This window comes from Diadema setosum, chromosome 12 (genome assembly GCF_964275005.1).
Source record: "Diadema setosum chromosome 12, eeDiaSeto1, whole genome shotgun sequence".
Lineage (NCBI taxonomy): Eukaryota > Metazoa > Echinodermata > Echinoidea > Diadematoida > Diadematidae > Diadema > Diadema setosum.
This window is the reverse complement of record NC_092696.1, coordinates 28,450,061-28,471,473: the sequence shown is the minus strand read 5'-3', so window position 1 is coordinate 28,471,473 and position 21,413 is coordinate 28,450,061. Positions and strand designations below refer to the sequence as shown.

Genomic DNA, 21,413 nt, shown 5'->3' with positions numbered 1-21,413 from the left:
CCAAACTGCTCTCATGGCCATTGAATGAGTGTTTCACCGAAGCTTGTCACAGCATTACAACATCTTGATGTAAACAGAAAAAAAAGAGAATGTCAAACTTTGGGATTCCCTACTTTCTTTGGCTGGGAATAAAAAAAAAAAATTGGGTCTCAGGACTTATTAACATGGCAGAAATATTCTTGAATGCAGTCACAGAACAAAATTAATGTGAAAGATGATCATTCTTTCTTTCTTCCACGTGCAGTCAATGTTATTAGAATTTTGTTTGTCAAAAAGCAACAGGTACTTCCACCATTGCCAGTGACAGTTAGGAACATCCTGTCCTCTAATTTATGACAATTCCTTCATTGATGGTGCATCCAAGTCATGAAAGCAGTGTTCCACTACTCCATCATCAATTAGCCACTGAATGTTCCCTAAGTAATCATATCTCAAACACTGATGTGTAAGATATGGATAGATGGATAGATAAATAGATTGATTGATTGATAGATGAACAGATAGATTGATAGATGGATAGATAGATGTATCAATGTATAGGTAGATAGATAGATGGATTGATGAAAAGATAGATGAATAGATACAAAATTAGATAGATGAATAGATAGATGAATATATAGATATATAGATAGATGAATAGATAGATAGATAGATAGATTGATTGATAGATGAATAGATAGATTGATAGGTTATTGGTAGAATATGATTGATGATAGATTGATAGATGAATAAATGAATAGATAGATAGATAGATAGACAGGCAGGTTGGTAGATGAATAGAAGGAGGAAAGAGAAGGAGAGAAGAAGCTTTTAAGCCATTAACTATGAGTTTAAACTGGACATAACACTTTTGAAAGGTCAAGCCTATTCAAAGACCACACAGGAAAGAGACAAATCTTATGAAGGAAAAAAAAATGATTATGATGATAATTGTGATTATGTCACCTCAGGATGTTTATTCCAAATAGTTTTGTTTTTCTTGTTTGGAGGCAAATTTTCTCTTCTCCAGCCCCCCCCCCCCCCAAAACAAAGGATAGAATAGCAGATATATCTTTCTGAAATGAAAGAATTTCTTGGTAGCTGGTAGCAGTATTTTTGTATGAAACCTGACAGCTTGTTGGCGCTTTCCTAGATTGAATGATTGTGAAGATGATAGCATGGGGTGCAATGGACACAGGTGTGTTTCTACTCAATATAGAGTAAAGCTATTAACATTATGCCATTGTTTTGATTTTGCTCTGCTTTGTTTCTGTTTTCGTTGAGGATCAGACCCCGGGTGCCCGAATGTATATCATGATGGCTTAGTTAGGGACCCAGGCATCGCAGGCAGGATCAGGGTAGACTGTCTCTCGTCTCATGTGTGTGTGGTCATGTGATGCTCTTCTTGGCGGGCCGCCAGGATCCAAACTATGATATCCGAGATAGCCCAGTGTTTGCCAAGTTTAAAGGGATGGCGCAGTTTGGTTTAGATATGGCTGCAAGTTTCCAACTTTTGTGCGTGTGTGTGTTCGCGAGGTAATGAGTAACCTCTTATGAAATATTAATGAAAATGTAATTCTTAGAGGAATTCACAGTTTATTAGATGAAAATTGGTCTTGAAATGGCTTACATATCCCTCCCCCCCCCCCAAAAAAAAAAGTGATCCTAATAAAATGTGACAGGCCTCGACTTTTATTGGGATCTCTTTGTTTTACCTTGTTTTTGGATATGTCAGTCATTTAAAAAAAGATTTTCATCTAATGAACTTTAGAATTCAATGCTCTTCAACATTTCTTTAATGGCTTCTGAATATCTTGCAAAATGTTAAAAGCTGAATCCTCACTCAACCAACACTATACCATTGCTTTAAAGGGGAAAACGGTCCGTGGCCGGCAAAATAACACCTGAAGGAAAAGAAGAATTTCCTTTTATAGTTATGATTAACCCATTCTCTATTAAATACTGGAATCATCATAGATTTTACCATGTCAGGAATCAGGTTCGAGAGTGAGTGTGTTGCAGGGGAACCTGTCACTTGTTTCAGGTGTGGTTGTTTCTGTCCAGTATTTACCAAGCTTTAGCTCATCAAATCCCATAGAAAGCACTTTTTTTGGTGTGTGGTGTGTGTGTGTGTGTGTGTGTGTGTGTGTGTGTGTGTGTGTGTGTGATTTGCTGCTGTATAATCCGTTAACACTGTATGTGCCAAGGGATTTTAGACAATGTGTGCATTGCTGTTGGGTCTTCTGTACTTATCAGCATTCAAATCACAAAAAGGTGGTTATTTTTCCCTGATTTATTGATAGTTTTTCTTGAGGTAAAGTAGGCCCATGAAATCCTCTTTCCTTTGAGCTTTTTACTGCTCATATATAATTGTTTATTTCAGTTGTAGGATTTTCAAAAAACAATTTAATGCAAAATGTATTGAACTGATATTGACTTCACATTTAAGTAAGTTACATTTCATATTTCTCATGTCAATAATTGAAACATTGAATCACAGAATAAGTTAACTCAATTTCATCTGTTGAGAATGAGAAGGGCATTAAGTTGTCTTGAACACTATGGGTTTGGCAACTTAACGCCCTTATCATTCTCAACCGACGATTTATGCTAGTGAGTTAGCAGCTGAAAGCAAAGGAAACAAGAAAATATGTGATTTTTTTTAACTCAACTTCTAGAATATTCCTTGTTATTTTAGCAAGTGAGGTATCCTTGGATTTTTCTTTTTTTGCCTGATCTGATAATAGATTTAATACTTCAAATTATTAAAAAGTTGCACTAAACTTGTTTTGTGATAGAACTTTTTGATTATATCGTTTCATTTAATCTTTTTCTAAAAGATGATATGCTGTAAAATTCAGGGGTATCAATTTAATGTTGACATAACAAAAAAAAAATCCTGCAGCATAATTACAGCAAAATTTAAAGGGTTAAGCATCAATTTTTTTTCCAATTTTTATTTCACCTTCACTTCTCAAGTTATGTAATTTGTTTATAGGCTATCAATGTCACTTTTATTAATGCTTTGATTTACCAGATGTATTGTTTTTCACTGTCTTCTATTAAAATGAAAGACATTATATTTCAAATTAAATTACCATGTTGAAGAAGGCATAAGAAGGAATGAAAAGGTTGTAACTTTCACATAATTATGTCCAAATGTAATGTTTGCATTATTTGGTTTAAAAAATGCATTAAACCTTCCATAAAAGACATATAGAGATTATAGAAAGACAGCTAGTCTTGCTGCCAGCTGTTTGATGTAATACGAAACAATTGTTAGTCTTGATCCTGCTGTTCTTGTTGTTGATAATGGTGATGATGATGATAAAGAAATTGGGATGGGGAGGAGGAGAATAATAGTAATATTACTAATAATAATAATGATGATGATGATGATGATGATGATGATGATGATGATGATATAATGATAGTAGTTATGGATCAAGTGCTTTTGGTGAATCCTAGTCCTCTTATAACCCATAATTCATAAAAATGTGAATACAATAGTATCATTTAGACATTCAATCTTTCAAACCAGAGGTAATTGATCCTTGACTACAAAAATAAAAGTTGTAGCACTCATGTTCTTTCATTTCCCACCCTGCTCACCAGACACCAACCTCCCCCCCCCCCCCCCACACCTCCTACCAGATCCTTGGTCTGCGGGCTAAAGGTTGAAAAGTCCAAGGTTTATGTCCCATGGGATGGACATTCTTGGACGTGAGTCACTTAGCAAGGTCCACTCACCGGCGAGACCTCCTTTTTGTCACATGAGTGAAGGTTATGTCGTAAATTGTTGTTGTCTCTGGCCGGAGAAGAACAAAAAATAAAGCTAGCGCAAACAACAAGGAATGACAAGCCATAAGGACAGAGAGAGGGAGAGAGACAGAGAGAGAGAGAAAGGGAAAGAGAGAGAGAAAGGAAGTAGGATGGGGTTAAACTGACCACATGATCACTGATGTTGCATGCAAAAAGGTCACATCAGTGACCCACTTCAAAAAACATTGGATGTCCAGTTGCAGTGAGGAGAACTAAAATGTTTTCAGAAAGAGCAATTTTGAAGATGAGCCGGTTGCTACAAACCTGCTTCTTTGTTTCATCTTTAGTTTGAACAGTAGCAAATTTTGTCCTTTCAGAACATTGTTTGATTCAGGAATCTTTTCAGTGGTGTCATTGTTTGTTTGTTTGTTTGTTTGTTTATTTGTTTGTCTGTCTGTTTGTTTGTTTGTTTGTTTTCTTGCCTTTCAACCAATACATAACTATGTATAAATGATAACAGGGATGTACCACAATTATTATCCGAAGAAAATAACAAATAACAAATTACAGAGAAATGAAAGAACAATTTGGTAAAAGGAGGGGGGCTTTGAACCTCAGCCCTGCCAATTAAATAGGGGGAGGGGGCATTGAAGCCTCAACTAAGATAAGAGGGAAAAAATGTCCTTTTTTTGCTTCAATGGAATAGAGACGTGAAATTTCAAGTGATGAAGGTCTGTTGGGACAAATTCTGGCTTTAATTTTTTTTTTTTTTTGCACTGGACTAATTTGAATCACGCAATACTAAAGAACAGATTCACAGTTTTGGGGACTGTTGGACTGACTCTGAAATTAGTCTAAAAACTTGGGGTGGTGTAAAACACATTGTTAACCTATCCTTGTCCCACTGAAGGTAGTCCCAAGTATACTCAGGCAGGGGGTCTATAGGTATTAAAGTGTTGCAGTAAAATCAGCTTGTCTTCAATAGGTTAACCCATTGAAGATGGACTGATTTTGCTACAACAAGCATTTCGCGTAGACACCTACCCAAGTATACTCAGGACTCGTCTTCAATGGGTTAATATTTCTCCTCAAGATGGCTTTTGTGCTGTTACATTGTACTAATCAAGTGGGTGGCTTCCATGGCAGTGAACTCCCAAGTTACGGTTCAAAGTTTATGGGAGCAAGACAGGGGAACCTTAATAAGGTCATAACTTTGAGAGAAATGGATTTTAAATACCAGCGTTCGATGAAGGTTGTTCGTTTTTCTGGCTTTTCATTTTTTTTTTTCTCCCATCTGAATTGTGGAAGAGAGATCAATAAACAGTGTGATCAGCTCCATAAATAATTGATGCCTTTTTGTGTTTTGTTTTATAGCTCTTAGTCAAGATTGGGGGAACAAAGGGAGCCTTCATTATGGGGGGGGGGGGAGAGGGTTCTTACCCCTGCACTTGGCCTGGTAAAGATGAAAAATGGAAGTCCGGTGGAGTGACAGTAAAAAGGGCTCTAGATGACCAGCAGAGGAAGCAGAGGAGGAGGAGGAGGGGAGAGGGCCAAAAAGTGATTGCGTATTTAGACTGGAAGAGAAAGGGGTGTAGGATGGACATATGGTGGCTAGGATTAGGTACTGGAGGTTGCTCAACTTTTTTGGGGGAAGGGAGTCGCAAAGCTGCGGTGATGGAGCCCTTATCGGAAAATGGGGAAGGAGTCAATTGCAGTGGGGTTTGGGGCAGGGTTATGGAATGGGTTTATACTTCTGCCAAACCAAGAAATTGATGTGTTAAAAGTCTCATTACCACAGGAAGTCTGCTTCGATGTAATGTTGGTAGCATTTGGGTCAGTGTCAGTATTGCAAGGATTTCTTTTTTGTGCGCTGGTATGGATGGGGCATACTTCAGGGATTAGAAGCAGCACTGGCTATTGGACAAAAGCTCGGTGGTCTAGTGGGTCCGATGCCTGTCCGGAGATCAGGAGGTTGTAGGTCCGAATTCTACCCAAGTGTGTATGTTCATGATTTCTTTTGGCATGGCTATTAACACTGATCAATTTGGTGCTTATCTAGGGTAATTTGTTAATCAGTTACAACGAAAGATGTTAACTTGTGGAGTATTGCCAACGTATGGATCTTGGAAGAGAGTGCTAAAGAAGAGGTAAGATGATAGAAAAACGATGATTAATTGAAAGGATCCATCAAAGGTAATGACTAACAGGAATTACTTGTATAAGACTTTTACCAGAGAAGGAAAGCAGAAGGAAAAAGGAGGGATTGGGAGGGGGGGGGGGGGGGTAAAGGGAGGAGGAAAATGCCAGCTGAGAAAGAGACAGGCAGGAAAAAAAAACAGTGAACTAGAGCTTGATCTTGTCATTAACAATGGCAGACCACAATTTATGATGTCCAGCAAAGAAGGCTGGAAGATTATGTGTGAAATTCTCCCTGGGGAGTTAAGTTGAGAATATGACAGAGAGAACGAGGGAAGAGAGGGAAAGAGAAGGGGAGGAAAAAGGAGTAACTTTGAGAAAGAAGGAGGAGAAAAAAAAATCATGAAAATAATCCTTGGGTAGCCTTGACCTGAGCAAAGTTAGAATGGACACCGCTGGCTGGACATTGGCCGGTTTGTGTGCCTGCCGCATACATCAATGTCCATGTCCGACAATAATGTACAGGGCCTGTGTGTTTGACCATCCAGCAGTAACCAGTACCACCAACTTTAACCCCCCCCCCCCCACCTTCCCTTTGCATACAAACCATCATCACCCCCAATCTAGCACTCCTTGCACTTTGAGTAGGCCTACAGAAAGGGCATTCGTGTTTCTAGCAGACATTTATTGTAGACACAGGTATGGTTTTTCTCTGAGGTTTGTAAATACTCCAAGTACACTCACCCACACACGCACACACACACACACAATTGCACACATGCACACACTCACACACAACTGCACACATGCACACACTCACACACAATTGCACACATGCTCACACTCGCGCACACACACTTTATCTTCTATGGAAGTTCAAACCTGAGTCTTGACACGGGACCCTTTCACAGTCACGCTGTTCATTTGGCTTCCGTCCCCGGCAATGGACTTTTGCACCAATCAAATCGGTCATGGTAAGTCGATACAATACCATTGGTACTTTCAGGATGAATATAAAAATGTGGATATACCAATGCTCAGGGGTAATATTTGTGACCATGGTCATGAGTTCTAGATGGATTTTTACCCATGACCATTGTCTTGATGGGGGAATGGGGAATGGTGGGTCCATGTTATTTTGCTCTTTGAATGTTTGTCGCTACCCCCATCATTGCAATGACCATGAATTTATGAAATGCATTGAGTCTCCTATGCAACAACCACCCTGCTGGTTTAATAGCCTCACAAGTAAAATATCAGAATGAGGCCATGAAGTTACACTCTGTCTACCATATTAATTTCTAAGGATTTTCCTATGCCTCCTGTGGTTACTCATTCCTTGATGGTACCATAGAACCTCAACGTGTGCTGCTAGTATCCTATCATGTGGTATTCTACCATGCAGATCTGTAACTGCTGCTGTGTATCGCTGGAGATGAGTTGGAAAACTGGACTTCTAATCATATCCTCTTTCTTTTTCTTTTCTTTTTTTTCAAGTTAAACGCATATTTTGTTATCTGTCGAGTTTTACTTGAAAAATGATTCTAATACTACAGACGAAGTATGCCACTTAATTTTACATGCTATGAGCACCACAAGGTGGACCTATATGTTTTATACCAGAAGCCACTCTTGTTATCATTATTAGCATCATTATTATTATTATTATTATTATTATTATTATTATTATTATTATTATTATTATTATTATTATTATTATTATCATCATTATTATCATTATCATTATCATTATTATTATCAGCATCATCATCATTATCATCATCATCAGTATCATCATTATTATTTTGTATGATTTTATTTGATTTCTACTTTTCCTTTTCATATCAGGTTATAACACAAAATCCATTGTCCTATGATAATTTCTTTCTATGTCATGTTAGTGGGGTGGTATACAACCTGAACTTTACAGCATTCTGCATGGAAGAAATTGTTGAGATTGTGAGTGGAGTTGAGCGGGCAAAGCCTCTTGTACCACTGGCCCAGGGTCCAGACCCTAGAAGCTCAGGGAGTTCTCAATGTTCTCTGGTGCTATTTTTGTCTTACTGATGGACACTAGATCTCTAGTCTGGAAATAATTTCAAGTTTGTCTGAAGTACTGAATGCCGGTAAAAAAGCATGGCAATTCAAGCCTGGTGCCTGGGCATGTTGATTAATAATTACACAAAAAAGAAGAAGAATACTGTACATTAAACGTGATACTGTATACGACGTTTTTTTTTCGTGTACAGATATTTTCGCAAATAACGAGGTCAAAGACATTTTCGCGAGATGTTGTTTTCGCGAATCACCGCCGACGCTTACGTTAATGCTCTATTAACATTGGACAAAGCGCATGGAGACAATTTTGCGTGTTGTTAAATTCGCGATCCAACTGCAATTTGCGAAATTCGCGAAAACTAAACCCTCGTGAAAATAACGGCGTGTACAGTATCGCAAAGAGGCAAGAAATTTTCAGGAATTGGAACCGACAGCCTCTTTCATGGCGTGAAATTTTTGCAGATCGCCACCTTCATTCAATGCATATAGTGTAGGCAAGAACTTTTGTGTGCATTATCGTGGGAATCTTGGCTCTCTTGAAATTCACAAAATTAAAGTGTACGCAAACATTCCTTGTTTTGTAGCATACAGATTGTTGGATAGCATTTGATGGTTATTTTTGAAGAAAAAAAAATCCTGCAGGAATTCATATTTTGTGGCTTTTGTGACATCTTTGTGAATTTGTATTTAAGAATTTTGGTTGGCCATAATCTCCTGACAATTAGATGAAAAATAAAAGTGAATAAAATGCTAATTGTAAATTTAAAAACAAGCGAAAAGATTGACTCTGATCCCGACATAACTGTGACACGCACACATGCATTTCCTCATTCAGTACTGTGCTTCACGATTGCAACTTTAATCACTTGTGAAATAATTGTGAAGTTTAGTGCTGCCTTCAATACCAGAGCTTGGCAAATGTTACCAGAAATGTACAGGTGCTGGAGGGTTTGAGTATTCTCGTGAACAGTTGAATTAAAAACAAGTTAACTGTATGATACAAATGTCCTGAATTCCAGTCATCAAATGATATTGCTAGGGTATGATTCTAGTGAATGAAGAGATGATCTTAATTAGATGTGAAATGACCTTGGAAGGCTTAATATTATAGTGGGAAAGGGGACTGATGACTCTATGATAACCTTTGGGTCTTTCAATAATATTCTAAGACTGACTTTGCTTATCACTTCAGTACGAGATAACATTTTATTAGGTGATCCGAGTATCCTCTCGGATCACCTTCTGTATCTGTACTGATTCTTTATTCTTCTTTCTTTGTTTCTTTCTTTATTTCTCCTCAAAAGTTGTGCAGAGGTTAGCTCAGAAAGTGCATTGCCTCTCAATGTCAAACTTATACCATATATGTGTCATGTCGCAAAGACGACAGCGCAAGTAAAATCATAGTGATCAGTCGACCGTGACGTCACTATGACGTCATTATATGAAAACACATTTTCATGCATATCTCATCAATGGAATGGAATATTTCAATGAAATTTACGTCACATATATTTCAAGTCAAGCGGATTCTACTCATATTCTCAAAATTCATCTTTATTTCAAAACGCGCGCGTACGCGCGCGTTGAAAAATTTGTATGCTCAAATCGAGCTCAAATTTTTTTTGCACACGTTTCAGACCATTTGGAGCATTTTTTGAAAAATTGAAAAAATCGGACGGACGCGTACGCGCGCGCACATATTCGCACGCACAGCTAATATGAAATAGAAATTTTCCATTTTTTCACACGGATCGGATATCCGAAATGCCAAGGATTATTTCTACCAAGTTTCAAGTCGATCCGACTCAATATGACGTCATACGGGCCCGTCAAATTCAAAATTAGGCGCGTGCGTCAATGGGGATACACAGTGCAACTATGCAAAAAAAAACCGCCAATTTTAAATCCGATTTTACTTGTCAGGATGGACGGTGACCCCCCATTTTCTTGACACATTCTGAAAGATGATGAGTTGTACATGTCATTTCATGGGTTGGCTATGCTGACAAAATGATTGAAAGATATCAAATTTCTTAATAAAGTAAAAAAAGTAAATTTTCAAAATGACGTCATCAAATTTCAAGTGCACTCGAGCGTATCTCACTTATCCTTTGCCAATTTTCACCCAAATTTCAATATGTTATAGCTTATGAAATGCTCTTTCATGAATGTAATTACACAATTTTGATTACATGACGACATCACCTCGAAAAAATGGATTGAAGGTTACCTTGTCAAATTTGACCAGTTTACGTGTAATCTCTATGGGAGTGCAATTTTTATGTAAATGAAAATTGACATGACTATCTTTATCGAGCACTAGCTCTCTTATGCTTCGGTGAATTTCTCTAAGATTTTAATATGTTGTAGCTGAGACGTAGGGCTATCATTAATGTGCGTTCGTTTTTTTCATACGGAGTCGGCATCACGTCCAAAAACTTGGTTGAAATTAAAGCTTATCTGCGATGTATTGAAATATTTCTTTCTTTCTGCTACTTTCTTTGCAATAACTCAAGAAAAACATACCCTATCGCCACCATATCTTGCACATGTTTAGTTCATGTCACGTACATTATTTCATAAAATAACAACTACTTGATCAGACGCCATCTTGGGTATGTAAATTAGGGTCAAAGGTCATAGATGTTTCATCCTGTATCTTGGTGAATACATATCCTATCTTCCCCATATTTTGCACACGTAAAGACCATGTTACAGGGATCATTTCATAAAATAACCACTTTTTGCTCAGATGCCATCTTGTCTGTGCAAAGTGGGGTCAAAGGTCATATGTACTTCTTTTTCTGTCTTCGCTATGACGTATTATCTCTATGGGAGGGAATTTTTTAGATGTGAAAATTGACATGACTCTCTTTATCGAGCACTATCTTACTTATGCTTCGGTGAATTTCTCTCAGATTTTAATATGTTGTAGCTGAGACTTTGCATTATCAGGACTCGAATCATTGATTAAAAAAAAAAATCGGATCACCTTAATTTGTCAGTGATGACAAATTACAATCTCTAGTTTGTGTGATTTGGTACTGTACTTTTAGTCTGCAAATATGAATTTTTTTTTTTTTTTTTAATTTTGGCAAAAAAAAAAGTTTTCCCAATATTTCCTCTCAAAATGGGGCTTAGACAAAGATGGGTTTATGCACAGTCTCATTTACAAAATGGCGTCTATGGCTGTAAAACCTAAGTTGAGACTTATATTAGTTCGTGTTATGATATACATTTCTTTTTCTGTCATTTTGCGGGCCAGACTGTCTCCCACATTAAAAGATTTTTGATATGATAGACAAGACTGGATGCTTGTCTGCCAAGGCTTACAGCTGTCACACCAAACTACCTCAGGTTGGCTACTGACATCAGAGAAAGCGTCCAAACCGGGTCTCGGTTCCATACCAAGCAGAGTATAAATGCGCTCATTTCCCGGAAGGGGACTTTTGCCTCGGCATTGCATTGCGCCTTAAAGCATTCGTGTAAGAATAGGGGTAACCCCTGTAAACTATGGGGTCAGGATTTTCTGTGCTTCTCCCTCTCTCGTTCTGTGCTGCTTCTGTCATCATGGTCAGCCCCTCAATCCCCCAAATATGGGCGCAAGGTCAAAGGGCTCCCTCGCTTGGACATTCCTTGAAGTTGCCAGAGGTCCTTAAACTTGGGCCGGCCGTGTGTGGGTAGATGGGTATCATGTGTGCTGGAGGGAGAGAGACCAAAAGAAAATGAAGACTGGGAATCAGAGACACACAGCAGTAGAAGAAGAGAGAATTCGAAGCTCAGGAGTAGTGGGGAAGAGGGAGAGATATATAGATAGAGAGATAGAGATAAATAAAGATATATTGACAGACATATAAGTAGAGATATATAGAGATAGATAAACATATATAGACAGACATATTGATATGTGGAGAGAGACAGAAAGGGCATACAGAGAGAAACCAAGAGAGATAGATTCTTGTACAGGGTGAAGTATTGTAGTAGAGAGAGAGATATCTCATGAAACTTTGGTACAAAGATCGAGAGAAATAGATAAATTGAGAGACACGCAGGCAGACACAGAGAGAGATAGGAAGTAAAAGGGAACAGAAAAGAAAAGCACAGAGAAGGAGAGAAGAAAAGAAAAGAGAGACAGACAAATAAAACAGACAGTGAGAGAAATGGATATAACCGAGACAAACACAGGAAGAGAAACAGACAGATGGACCCACACAGATAGACAGACAGACAGACAGACAGAGAAAGAACTGAGCAGATCTGAAACAGGAAGAGTGAAGTAAGAGGTAAGGGTAGACACAGAGAGAAAGAGATTGAAGTATACAGACAGACATTTATAAAGAGGCAGAGGGCGAGAAAGATAGATATAGTCAACCAAAGAGACACGGGGAGAGATAGACAGGTAGACAGAGGCAGAAAGAGAAAAAGATGGACAGACAGACATGCAGATAGGCATGACAGACAGAGACCAAGAGACATAGAAACAGACAGCTAGACAAGCAGAGAGACAGACGGACAACCAAAAAGATACAGAGAGGGGGAGACAGACAGACAGTGCACGAGACAAAAAGACTGACAGGCAGACTTGGACAAACAGACAGGTTGAGACAAAGAGACAGACATCGAGACAGACATGGACAGGCAGAAAGAAATAGATACCACAGCGATAGACAAACCTGGCTAGACAATGGTAGGAGACACAGGTATACAGCCACAGACTGTTCTATGCACAATGGATAGCAGCTAAGTTTCTCATTCTCAAGCTTCTTGCTGCAGTTTAGATCATTTTCAGCTCATAGATTCAAAATTGTCTGTATTGAACATAATTACTGATGAAATTCAGTTATCTTTTTTCAAAAATGATAAGGCATAGTATCAATACACTTGGTATACTTCAGAATCCTTTCTTGTCTGTTATTTTTGTACTTTATTCTATGCATCATAATATTGATGATAGTAATCATCATTTCACTACAGATTGTTAACTTTATCAGCATGAAATCATGATCTTTGTCACTTCTTCTTGTACCTTCATTTATTTCATGTTTGCTCAGTCCAATAGAGTCTAGATGCCATTAGTAAGCTGTGAATAGAACAGAAGCATCATAGTAAGATTTCAGTCTTTTCTCTGTCACAATTTTGGAAACATTGGGCTTGATTAACCGCATTGCGTGCGTGTGTGTCGTGTAGCTATGATTTGAATTCCGCAGCCTGTATGTGCTGTCAATCGTAATGACGATGACGCCAATGTCATGCCCTTGAGTTACCTTGGTTAGAGGTAATGAGTCCTGCTATATTACCTACTATGTTTATTCTTTGCCAATGATATTTCAAACCCCACATCCGCTGCCGCAACCTGTAAGACGTTTGGTATTTGTGACAAACAACGAGGTTGAAGGTCCCTACAACCAGTCATTTGTTGAGACGCCATTACATCATCTCTCCTATATTACCGTCACTACCGACTCACATCCATAATTATAGGCCTACAGGTTTTGGCAAGGTGTCGAGTAATGTTTTGTGCTTCCGGTGTTCCCAACCTAGTTTTCCCCCTTCTAGAGCCTGTACAGTACATCAAGCGACTCACTGCAAAGACTTGTTAAATCCAACTTTTGCCATGAATATCAGTTTTTTGTGAGCAACTGTTCCATTTGCTAGTCAAACATATTAAAAAGGGAGACATATTCTTGCTTGTCTTTTGTCTACTGTATCGATAATGTAGGATCTTTACCCTGACTGGTTAAACAGCAGCCAACCTGGTGACTAACCTTTACACTAATAACCATTCCATTTGTGTTACAGGAGGCAATATTTTGGCATGTTCCTTTCCCAAATATCAGTTGAACAGGGAGACAAAGATAAAATTACTATGAAACACATGTATGTTTTTTTTTTGTGTTAACACAACATTTGCTCCTGCGACAGTTACTCCAGTCGTATCTTCCCCAAGGACTATGGGTTAGGGTTAGAGCTATGATAGGTTCTTAGGTTTAGTTTTTGATGTGAGGATAAGGATAAGGTTTTGGGTTATGTTTGTGGGTAGAAGTTATGTTTGGCATAGTGTGCATGTATTTCATAGGAGTAATTGTCGCAAGAACAAATGTCACAGAACCGTTTTGCATTTGCTGCACTCCCAATTATGCCTGTTTAAAACTCTTCCGTGATAGAAAGCTGCAATGCCGAGATGCACTGGTGATGAGGTGATGATGAAGATAAGTGCCACGCCCTGGTGTCTCTTCGCCCTGGTGTCTGTTCACCCAAGTGACACACATTAACCCCAATGCCTTCACCCTCTTATCTACAACTTTCCAGATGATACCTCAACAAACCACACACCCACCGCAATGGCCGCCACGAGTACCTCACACCAACCCGTCCAGAAGCCCACCTCCACCCAGGCCCACATGCAGTCACCGCCGCCCAACTCCTGCTGCCAAGTCTGCGGGGACAAGTCGTCTGGGTTTCACTACGGCGTCCTGGCCTGCGAAGGCTGCAAGGTGAGGCCAGCACCAACACACCCCCCTTTTGGGTGGGGCCATTCTACGAAAGTGGTGTTTCCCCCCCTAATCACAAACTTTCAAACTTTTGACAGGATTAACTCAAATCAGTCAAATAGATGTTAACCCGTTGAAGACTAGTCTCGAGTATACCTACATGGACAGGTGTCTGTGCAGACCTCCCAGCCATTCTGAATTTGGAGGAAAGAATCTGAATTTTGACCATTACCAGCTCTTATTTCAATAGCAGTTTCCTATTTTTGTTTTGATAATTCTACTTGCCCCTTTGTACATGAGAACTACCCTTTCTTTCCTGTTTTGAGCCAAATCACTCCCATTTCTACGGACAGAAAGGCTGGGAAGTCTGTCTAAGGGAAATAGCTATAATAGAAAAATCAGCTTGTCCTCAAATGGTTAGCACAATGCCAAATTTCTGGGGTACCAGACAATTGGAATAATGTGGGATAACAAAGTAGTGGTTGATTCCAGTATGACTTATTAACAAGTCAGAAGAGACTCTATGAATTACCTCAAGAACAAGTAAAACCAAGTTCCATAAGCAATGAAATCTACCAAGGTGATGAGTCGAAATAAAAGAGAAGTTGTGATTCTACCTTATGTCATACAAGCAATGAATGCCCAAAGTTATAATAAAAGTAGCACAAAATCATAGAGATTTGGTTTCCTGGACTGGATGGCTAAACTCTGCCATTACCACAGTCAACACCTGTCCATTTAGAAAGCCAATTGTGATGTAACTTTATGGTAGTGGTGGTAGTGAAAGTGTGCACCTATATCTCCCAAATGATCTTGTTGAGCCATACACTTACATCTAACTGAGAATTTACAGAAACTTGTGGGAAAAGTGTTGATGGGAATAGCTGAGACATATTTTCAGATGCTTGCAGTTTTGTAGACTTCAAACATACATTTAGTTTTATTGCAAAGTGAGTTTAATCCATTCTTGTCAGTTTTAGATATCTGTGATTATAAGCTGCTAAAAGCACAGAAAATAATAAGAAAATATTGGACATTCCAAATCATAACTTCAAGAATATTTCTTGTGAGATATCACTGAAAAGGTTTTACTTTGCTTCAGATCTGTTGATGGACTTACTGTGAAATGCGTAAAAATGACACTTATCTTTTTTTTTTTATATGTTAACTCTTCATATCATATGTGACCCGCTACAACAAAAGGATCCAAAAGTCGGGGAAGGGCAATTTTCTAAAAATTGCATGACATTATTCTCTTACTCTTCTTCTTTAATTACATATATAGCACAACTCATATAAGTACTTGGTTGCGGAGATATCGATGATTTCATTAGCGCATGTCAAGTGGTTGTAGAGATCAGAGTTTCGAGAAAAACGCCTTCAAAGTTTTTGTTCCTGCGCTATCATGATCAAGGAGACGCGAGACAGTTTTCACCGCTTGACAATAGAAGGTATGCTCCTAGCAACCTCAGCCATGTCCATTCAAGCTTAGCGCCAGTGGTCCACGCACGACCAATCAGTAATCAGGATGCCACGCATTGACCAATAAGATCATTCCCTCGTTGCTGGGGGCGGGGTCTAGCTGCGGCACTAAATCCAAATCTTCGGCACGATTCTGTTACGTTGAAAGTCGGAAAGTCATGGCCCAGAAAAACGCTGATTTCTTGCCTTTCCTTTGATCATTTAGCTTCAAAATTTTGGCAGATGATAGACAAAACATTAGACTACAAAACAATGCCAAAAACAGAAATCTGATTGTTTTGACCAATTTTGATAATGTGACTTCAACCTCGATTGTCTTGGCTCAACCGTCAGCGACTTTAGGATCCTTTTGTTGTAGCGGGTCACATATATGAAGTAGACTTCTTGCCTAAGTGGTTATTTACTATATATATTAAACCCGCTGTGTTTTTTCCCTGAATGCAGGGATTTTTCAGGAGAAGTAGCAAACGAGAGAAGGAATACACATGTCGACATGGCAATGGCCACTGTACGATAGGACGGATGAATCGGAATCGCTGCCAACACTGCCGCTACAAAAAATGTCTCGCAGTCGGAATGTCCAGAGACGGTAAGACATGTGAGGACCCGCCCCTTTTTATGACTTTGAGTTCAACTTTTTGGTTTTCTTCTTTCCCTGTTGGTTTGGCTTCTTTTTTATTTCATTTGAATATTATGTTCATTTGTTCATGCATTTGTCTGTTTGTTCATCATTTGTTCATGGATTTACATTTATTCATTTGTATAGAAACCGGGGGTCTAGTAGACTGGACTTGGGACCTCCAATGGTTAGGTCCTGAGTTCAGATCCTACCAGGTGTGATTTACATTTAATTCATGTGTACAAGAATCAAGGTCAAGTGAACTAAACCCGGGACCTACAGCAGTTAGATCCTGAGTTCAGATCCTACCAGGTGTGAACGTTCTCAGACAACATGTTCCATCCACATTGCCACTCACCACCCAGTTTTACACATACAGTGATGTGTACCTGGCAATGCTTGGAAATGAGGATAGCAGTTTCCCCTGCGTGTTACTTCTACTTTGAGTGTTGCTACTACTACTACTACTACTACTACTACTGCTACTACTGCTACTACTACTACTATTACCACTACTACTACTACTACTACTACTGCTACTACTACTGCTACTACTACTGCTACTACTACTGCTACTACGACTACGACTACAGTTGTACCACCTCCTTTACATCTAGCAGTAGGCCCAAATATACTAGTACTTAGCAGCAGAAGTAGTAGAAAGAGCAATTGCCATAGTAGTATTAGCGCTAGTGGTAGACTGGTAGTCATACAAAATGAAGTAGTATTCAGTAATCCTTCAAGACTTGATCTAGTTCTAAAGATTAGCAAACCCACTCAGATGAAGAACTGTACCTCAGTCCAACTAGAAGGCAATTTGGAGACAATAGGGATTATAGGGATTAAGGGGATTAGGTAATCTCTTTTCATCAACAGTAGTTTCATTGATTATTTTTTTTAAGAATTTGATTCTGTATCAAGGAACACAGAGATTCTTCTGTTCCCACAGTTAATGATGTCGAGTTTAACCTGTTCTATACAGGAACCTGGTAGCATGTGTGTAAGTGCACATGGATTTTAAGATTCAGTATGGAATGGGTTAACATTATTGTTATATATCATTAAGTTCATATGTTTGTGTTTTGTTTTTGTTTTTTTTTTTGTACAAAGAACTGATAGTGAAGTTTGAAATATGAAGGTATTGAATGATAACAAGTGTAAGGGGGTAGGTGAAGTTTCAATACTTTTCTGATTGCCCTATCAAGCTGCATGTAATGCTAGTAGTGATAATGTTTGAGTTTGTTTGTATTTTTGTTTTGGAGTATTAGTGGTTGATTTGTAGTGTAAGCTATTTTATTGTTTGTATTTTGTTTTGATGTTCATGACATTTTTATCTGTACATAATGTGAGCAGGGCCCCTTGGTAGAACAGTTAACTAACTGAAAGGGCTACCCTGCTAAAAAAGAATATTGAAATAAATGAATAGAAATAAATTGTGATTGCAAAATTCACCATGAGTTATAGATGTAGGATGTCTTTCTGTGATATTTACCCAAGTTGCAAGTGTACTAATGGAGGTTTATTGGCAAAACCCTTTTTACTTTAATATTACTCTTTGACATGTTTTGCAAATAAGAAAAAAAAGAGGGGGAGTCCATTGAAATGTTTCCCAGTACTCATGCGCTCCCTCACGTAGTGCGGGAATTAAAATTTGATTACCGAATTAGGCAAGGAAGGGGACGTCAACACATGATGAGTTCTCGCTCACTCGGTCCCGGTGAGTAAGGGGGTTAGTCAGCGCGCTAGATGTCATTGCGTTTGACAGGGGGACGTGGGGAAGGTGTCGCCGGTCAAATGTTCTAATGCCCGTTTGGCGGCAAGGAGCGCTAATCCCCCAATAATCAGCAGGACTTCCTGTGAGTTGATGAGCATCACACAGATGCAAGACAGTCCAAACATAGAGGGCGCTTTCTTTTGATACTGTACCTTATGGCGAGTATGCGAGAACCTGGTCCTGAGGTTCCTGTAGTCTGTCTTTTCATAAAAATTATTACCTCCACCAAGGAAGAAGGTAAAGTTTTCATTGGCATTTGTTTGTTTTATTAGTTGGTTTATTTGTTTGTCTGTGTGCAAAATAACTTAAAGGATTTGTTGGCTGAAAATGATAAGGGTGTTTAAGTTGCCAACAAAGCCATACAGCCATTCTCATTCTCAGCCGACCAAATTGTAGATGGAGCTGGATGAAATTGGCTGGAACAGATGATTAAAGGGATCGTATAGTTTTGGTTGAGACCCAATTTCAGGTTTCTAACATTTTTTGGTGAGATAATGAGAAACCTCTCATGAAATATGAAAGAGCATGTAATTCCATTAGGAATTCAACGTTTATTTGATGAAAATTGGTTTTGACATGGCTGAGATATCCAAAACAGAGAGATTCTAATAAAGTGTGGGACCCACACTTTATTACGACCGCTTTGTTGTACTTTGTTTGTGGATGTTTCAGTAATTCCAAACCTGATTTTCATCAAATTAACTTTGAATTCCTCTTATGATGGTATGCTCTGTACTATTTCATAAGTGTTTTCTTGGTATCTTGCAAAAAGTTAAAAGCCCAAATCCCATCTCCACCAATACTGTACCATCCCTTTAAATTTTGGTAGTGATCTAGGAATTTGTATAAATTTTCGAAGGATTCTTTATCAATTTGCAGATAGGGGTAATGAACTTGGGAGTTGAAGCTGTGTGTATTTGAGGTCTTCGTACGCGCTCTAAAGTATACGCTCTGCTTAGGCAAGGTGCCACGCTGCTGGAAGCTGATGACATTAGGATAAACAAAATGCTTCCATATTGGAAAATTAGACGATTTTTAACATGTATGTATGGATGGATATTAGCTGCTTGTCAAAGTTTTTTGCTCTCAGAATGCTTTTCTAGTCACAATTATTTATTGCTTGTTTGGCCATAAAAAGAAAGGATCACTATACTCTCATGAACTTTGCATTGAATGTGCCAGTGAATGTAAATATTGACGGGCAAATACAACTTGCACGCTGAGACAAAAGTTCCGCTACCAGTGACTTTGCATTTTAAATGCTCTTTTATTAATGATTACATGATAAAACATGATGTATTTTGAGTATTCTTCCGGCTGTTATTAACCAATTCATATGAAATAAAAGCAAAATGTACGCTTAAGTCAGGGGCAAGATAAATTGTTTTCTTTGATTTGTTTTCCTTTCAGTGCAGCATTAAAATTTTTTAGTGAATGTCTCATCAAATGAAGAATGTGATATGTCTTAAACATGATGTTTTAAAAGGGTATTTTTTTTTAGGACCATGCACAAGGACGTTGTATTGTAAGATGACTTGCCTCTGGAAAGTTGCGATTTCCCAAAGAGGTAAGGTGGGGGAGGAGAAGGAGGAGAAGGAGAAGGAGGAAGAGGAGGATGAGATGGGGGAGGGGAGGAAGAGAAGGAAGAGGAGGAGGAGGAGAAGGAGGAGGAGGGGAGGGGGGTCATTCCATGGGGTTGGGTCTTCTCTAGATTTTCATGTTGTGTAGGGAATAAAAGTCATATTCTGACAAATTTATCAAATAATTGTCTGTGGTTTGCATTTATTCTTGAAGAGAAATGTGTGAAGAATTATTTGATGAAAAAAAAACAAGCCTGTGTACAAATGTATTTTGTCTATGACTGTTTCACCAATGATGTCCCATGGTTTTTTGTGGTTTATGTTGTGACATAAATATATGCCATTTTCATGGCAATGTAAAACAGGAATATACAACCTTTCAGCATTATGCCTATCATAATTAAGAGAGGCAAGGTGACTTCTACAAAGACTATAAGGCACATAAACATTTGTAACAAAATAAGAACACCAGAGCATCTTCAAGCAACCTCATACCTATGTTACAAACGATGTCCATGGCAATTTTTGTTGTAACATAGGTATAGCATGGTTTTACATACACTTCCAATCATAATATGATCAGAAACTTTATTTCTATAATGAGATTTATATTTCAGAAGTATTCTTATCCAAAAATTAGCATCAAAATCCTCCAAATAAACGAGAAAATGCAGAACATATCACTGTACTTCAGTGCGATGTGCGGCCTCTTCGTGTAACGTAGGTAAGGAAAGACGCGTCTCGCGATAAAAAGAAGAGCTACTAACTTCAGCAATCGTATTCATGTCACTGGCAGTCCTCCCCCAATGGCAGAAAAACTACTCACAGCCAATATACACCTACCTGGACAGCGCAAGATCTGTTTTTCTGCCGTTGTCCATGTAACGTAGGTACAGGAGTTTTAATGTTTCTGAAGTCAATTGGTAAGCTTTTACGCTATTTTACGAAAATAATAACATTTGTCATATTCTGTAAATCTATTAGAGGAAAAAAAACGACATCTAAACCTCTGAACTGGCCAAAAATACTGTGGACGATGATACTGTAGTCCCACATACTGAGATATTTGTTACAGGTTCATGTTCATAATTTTGATCGCCAAATTTTCCGTCCATGCCGGTCTCTGCAAAAGGAGCATATAATTCCTCTCTTAGAAAACCATACAAAAGTATATCAGTGTATCTTCACTGCAATATAAATTTGTTTTACCTCCCGATTATTGTGAATTTTTGGACCCTTTTGTCATAAGGTATCTACCAAGGTAGACGTGCTAAAGTTAGTATTCATCACTATATACTAGTTGGAAAACGTAGATGTCCAGACTGCATCTGAACTAGAGAAATAGAGTTTGCCTTATTTTGCTGGTGATATTGAGAGAACTAGGAGCTGTGATATTCTTTCTCTTTAACAGATTTACTTCGAAAATGTCAATGTTTTCCTTCCAAGATTTCACTGACCTGTTAGATGCTCTGATGAAGTTGTTAACATTTCACAAGGATTCACCATTTCTATTCCATGCTCACCCACTGTGA

At 38.5% G+C, this 21,413-nt stretch overlaps 1 protein-coding gene across 1 annotated transcript in view; it reads left to right on the top strand.

The window, feature by feature from the left end:
- Nucleotides 1-21,413, top strand: part of LOC140235851 (nuclear receptor ROR-beta-like) — a 176,180-nt gene that overhangs the window by 143,273 nt on the left and 11,494 nt on the right. Inside the window, exons 4-5 of the mRNA XM_072315849.1 lie at nucleotides 14,245-14,429; nucleotides 16,353-16,506. Coding sequence (XP_072171950.1) covers nucleotides 14,245-14,429; nucleotides 16,353-16,506 — 339 coding nt within the window. The remainder of the gene's footprint in view (nucleotides 1-14,244; nucleotides 14,430-16,352; nucleotides 16,507-21,413) is intronic.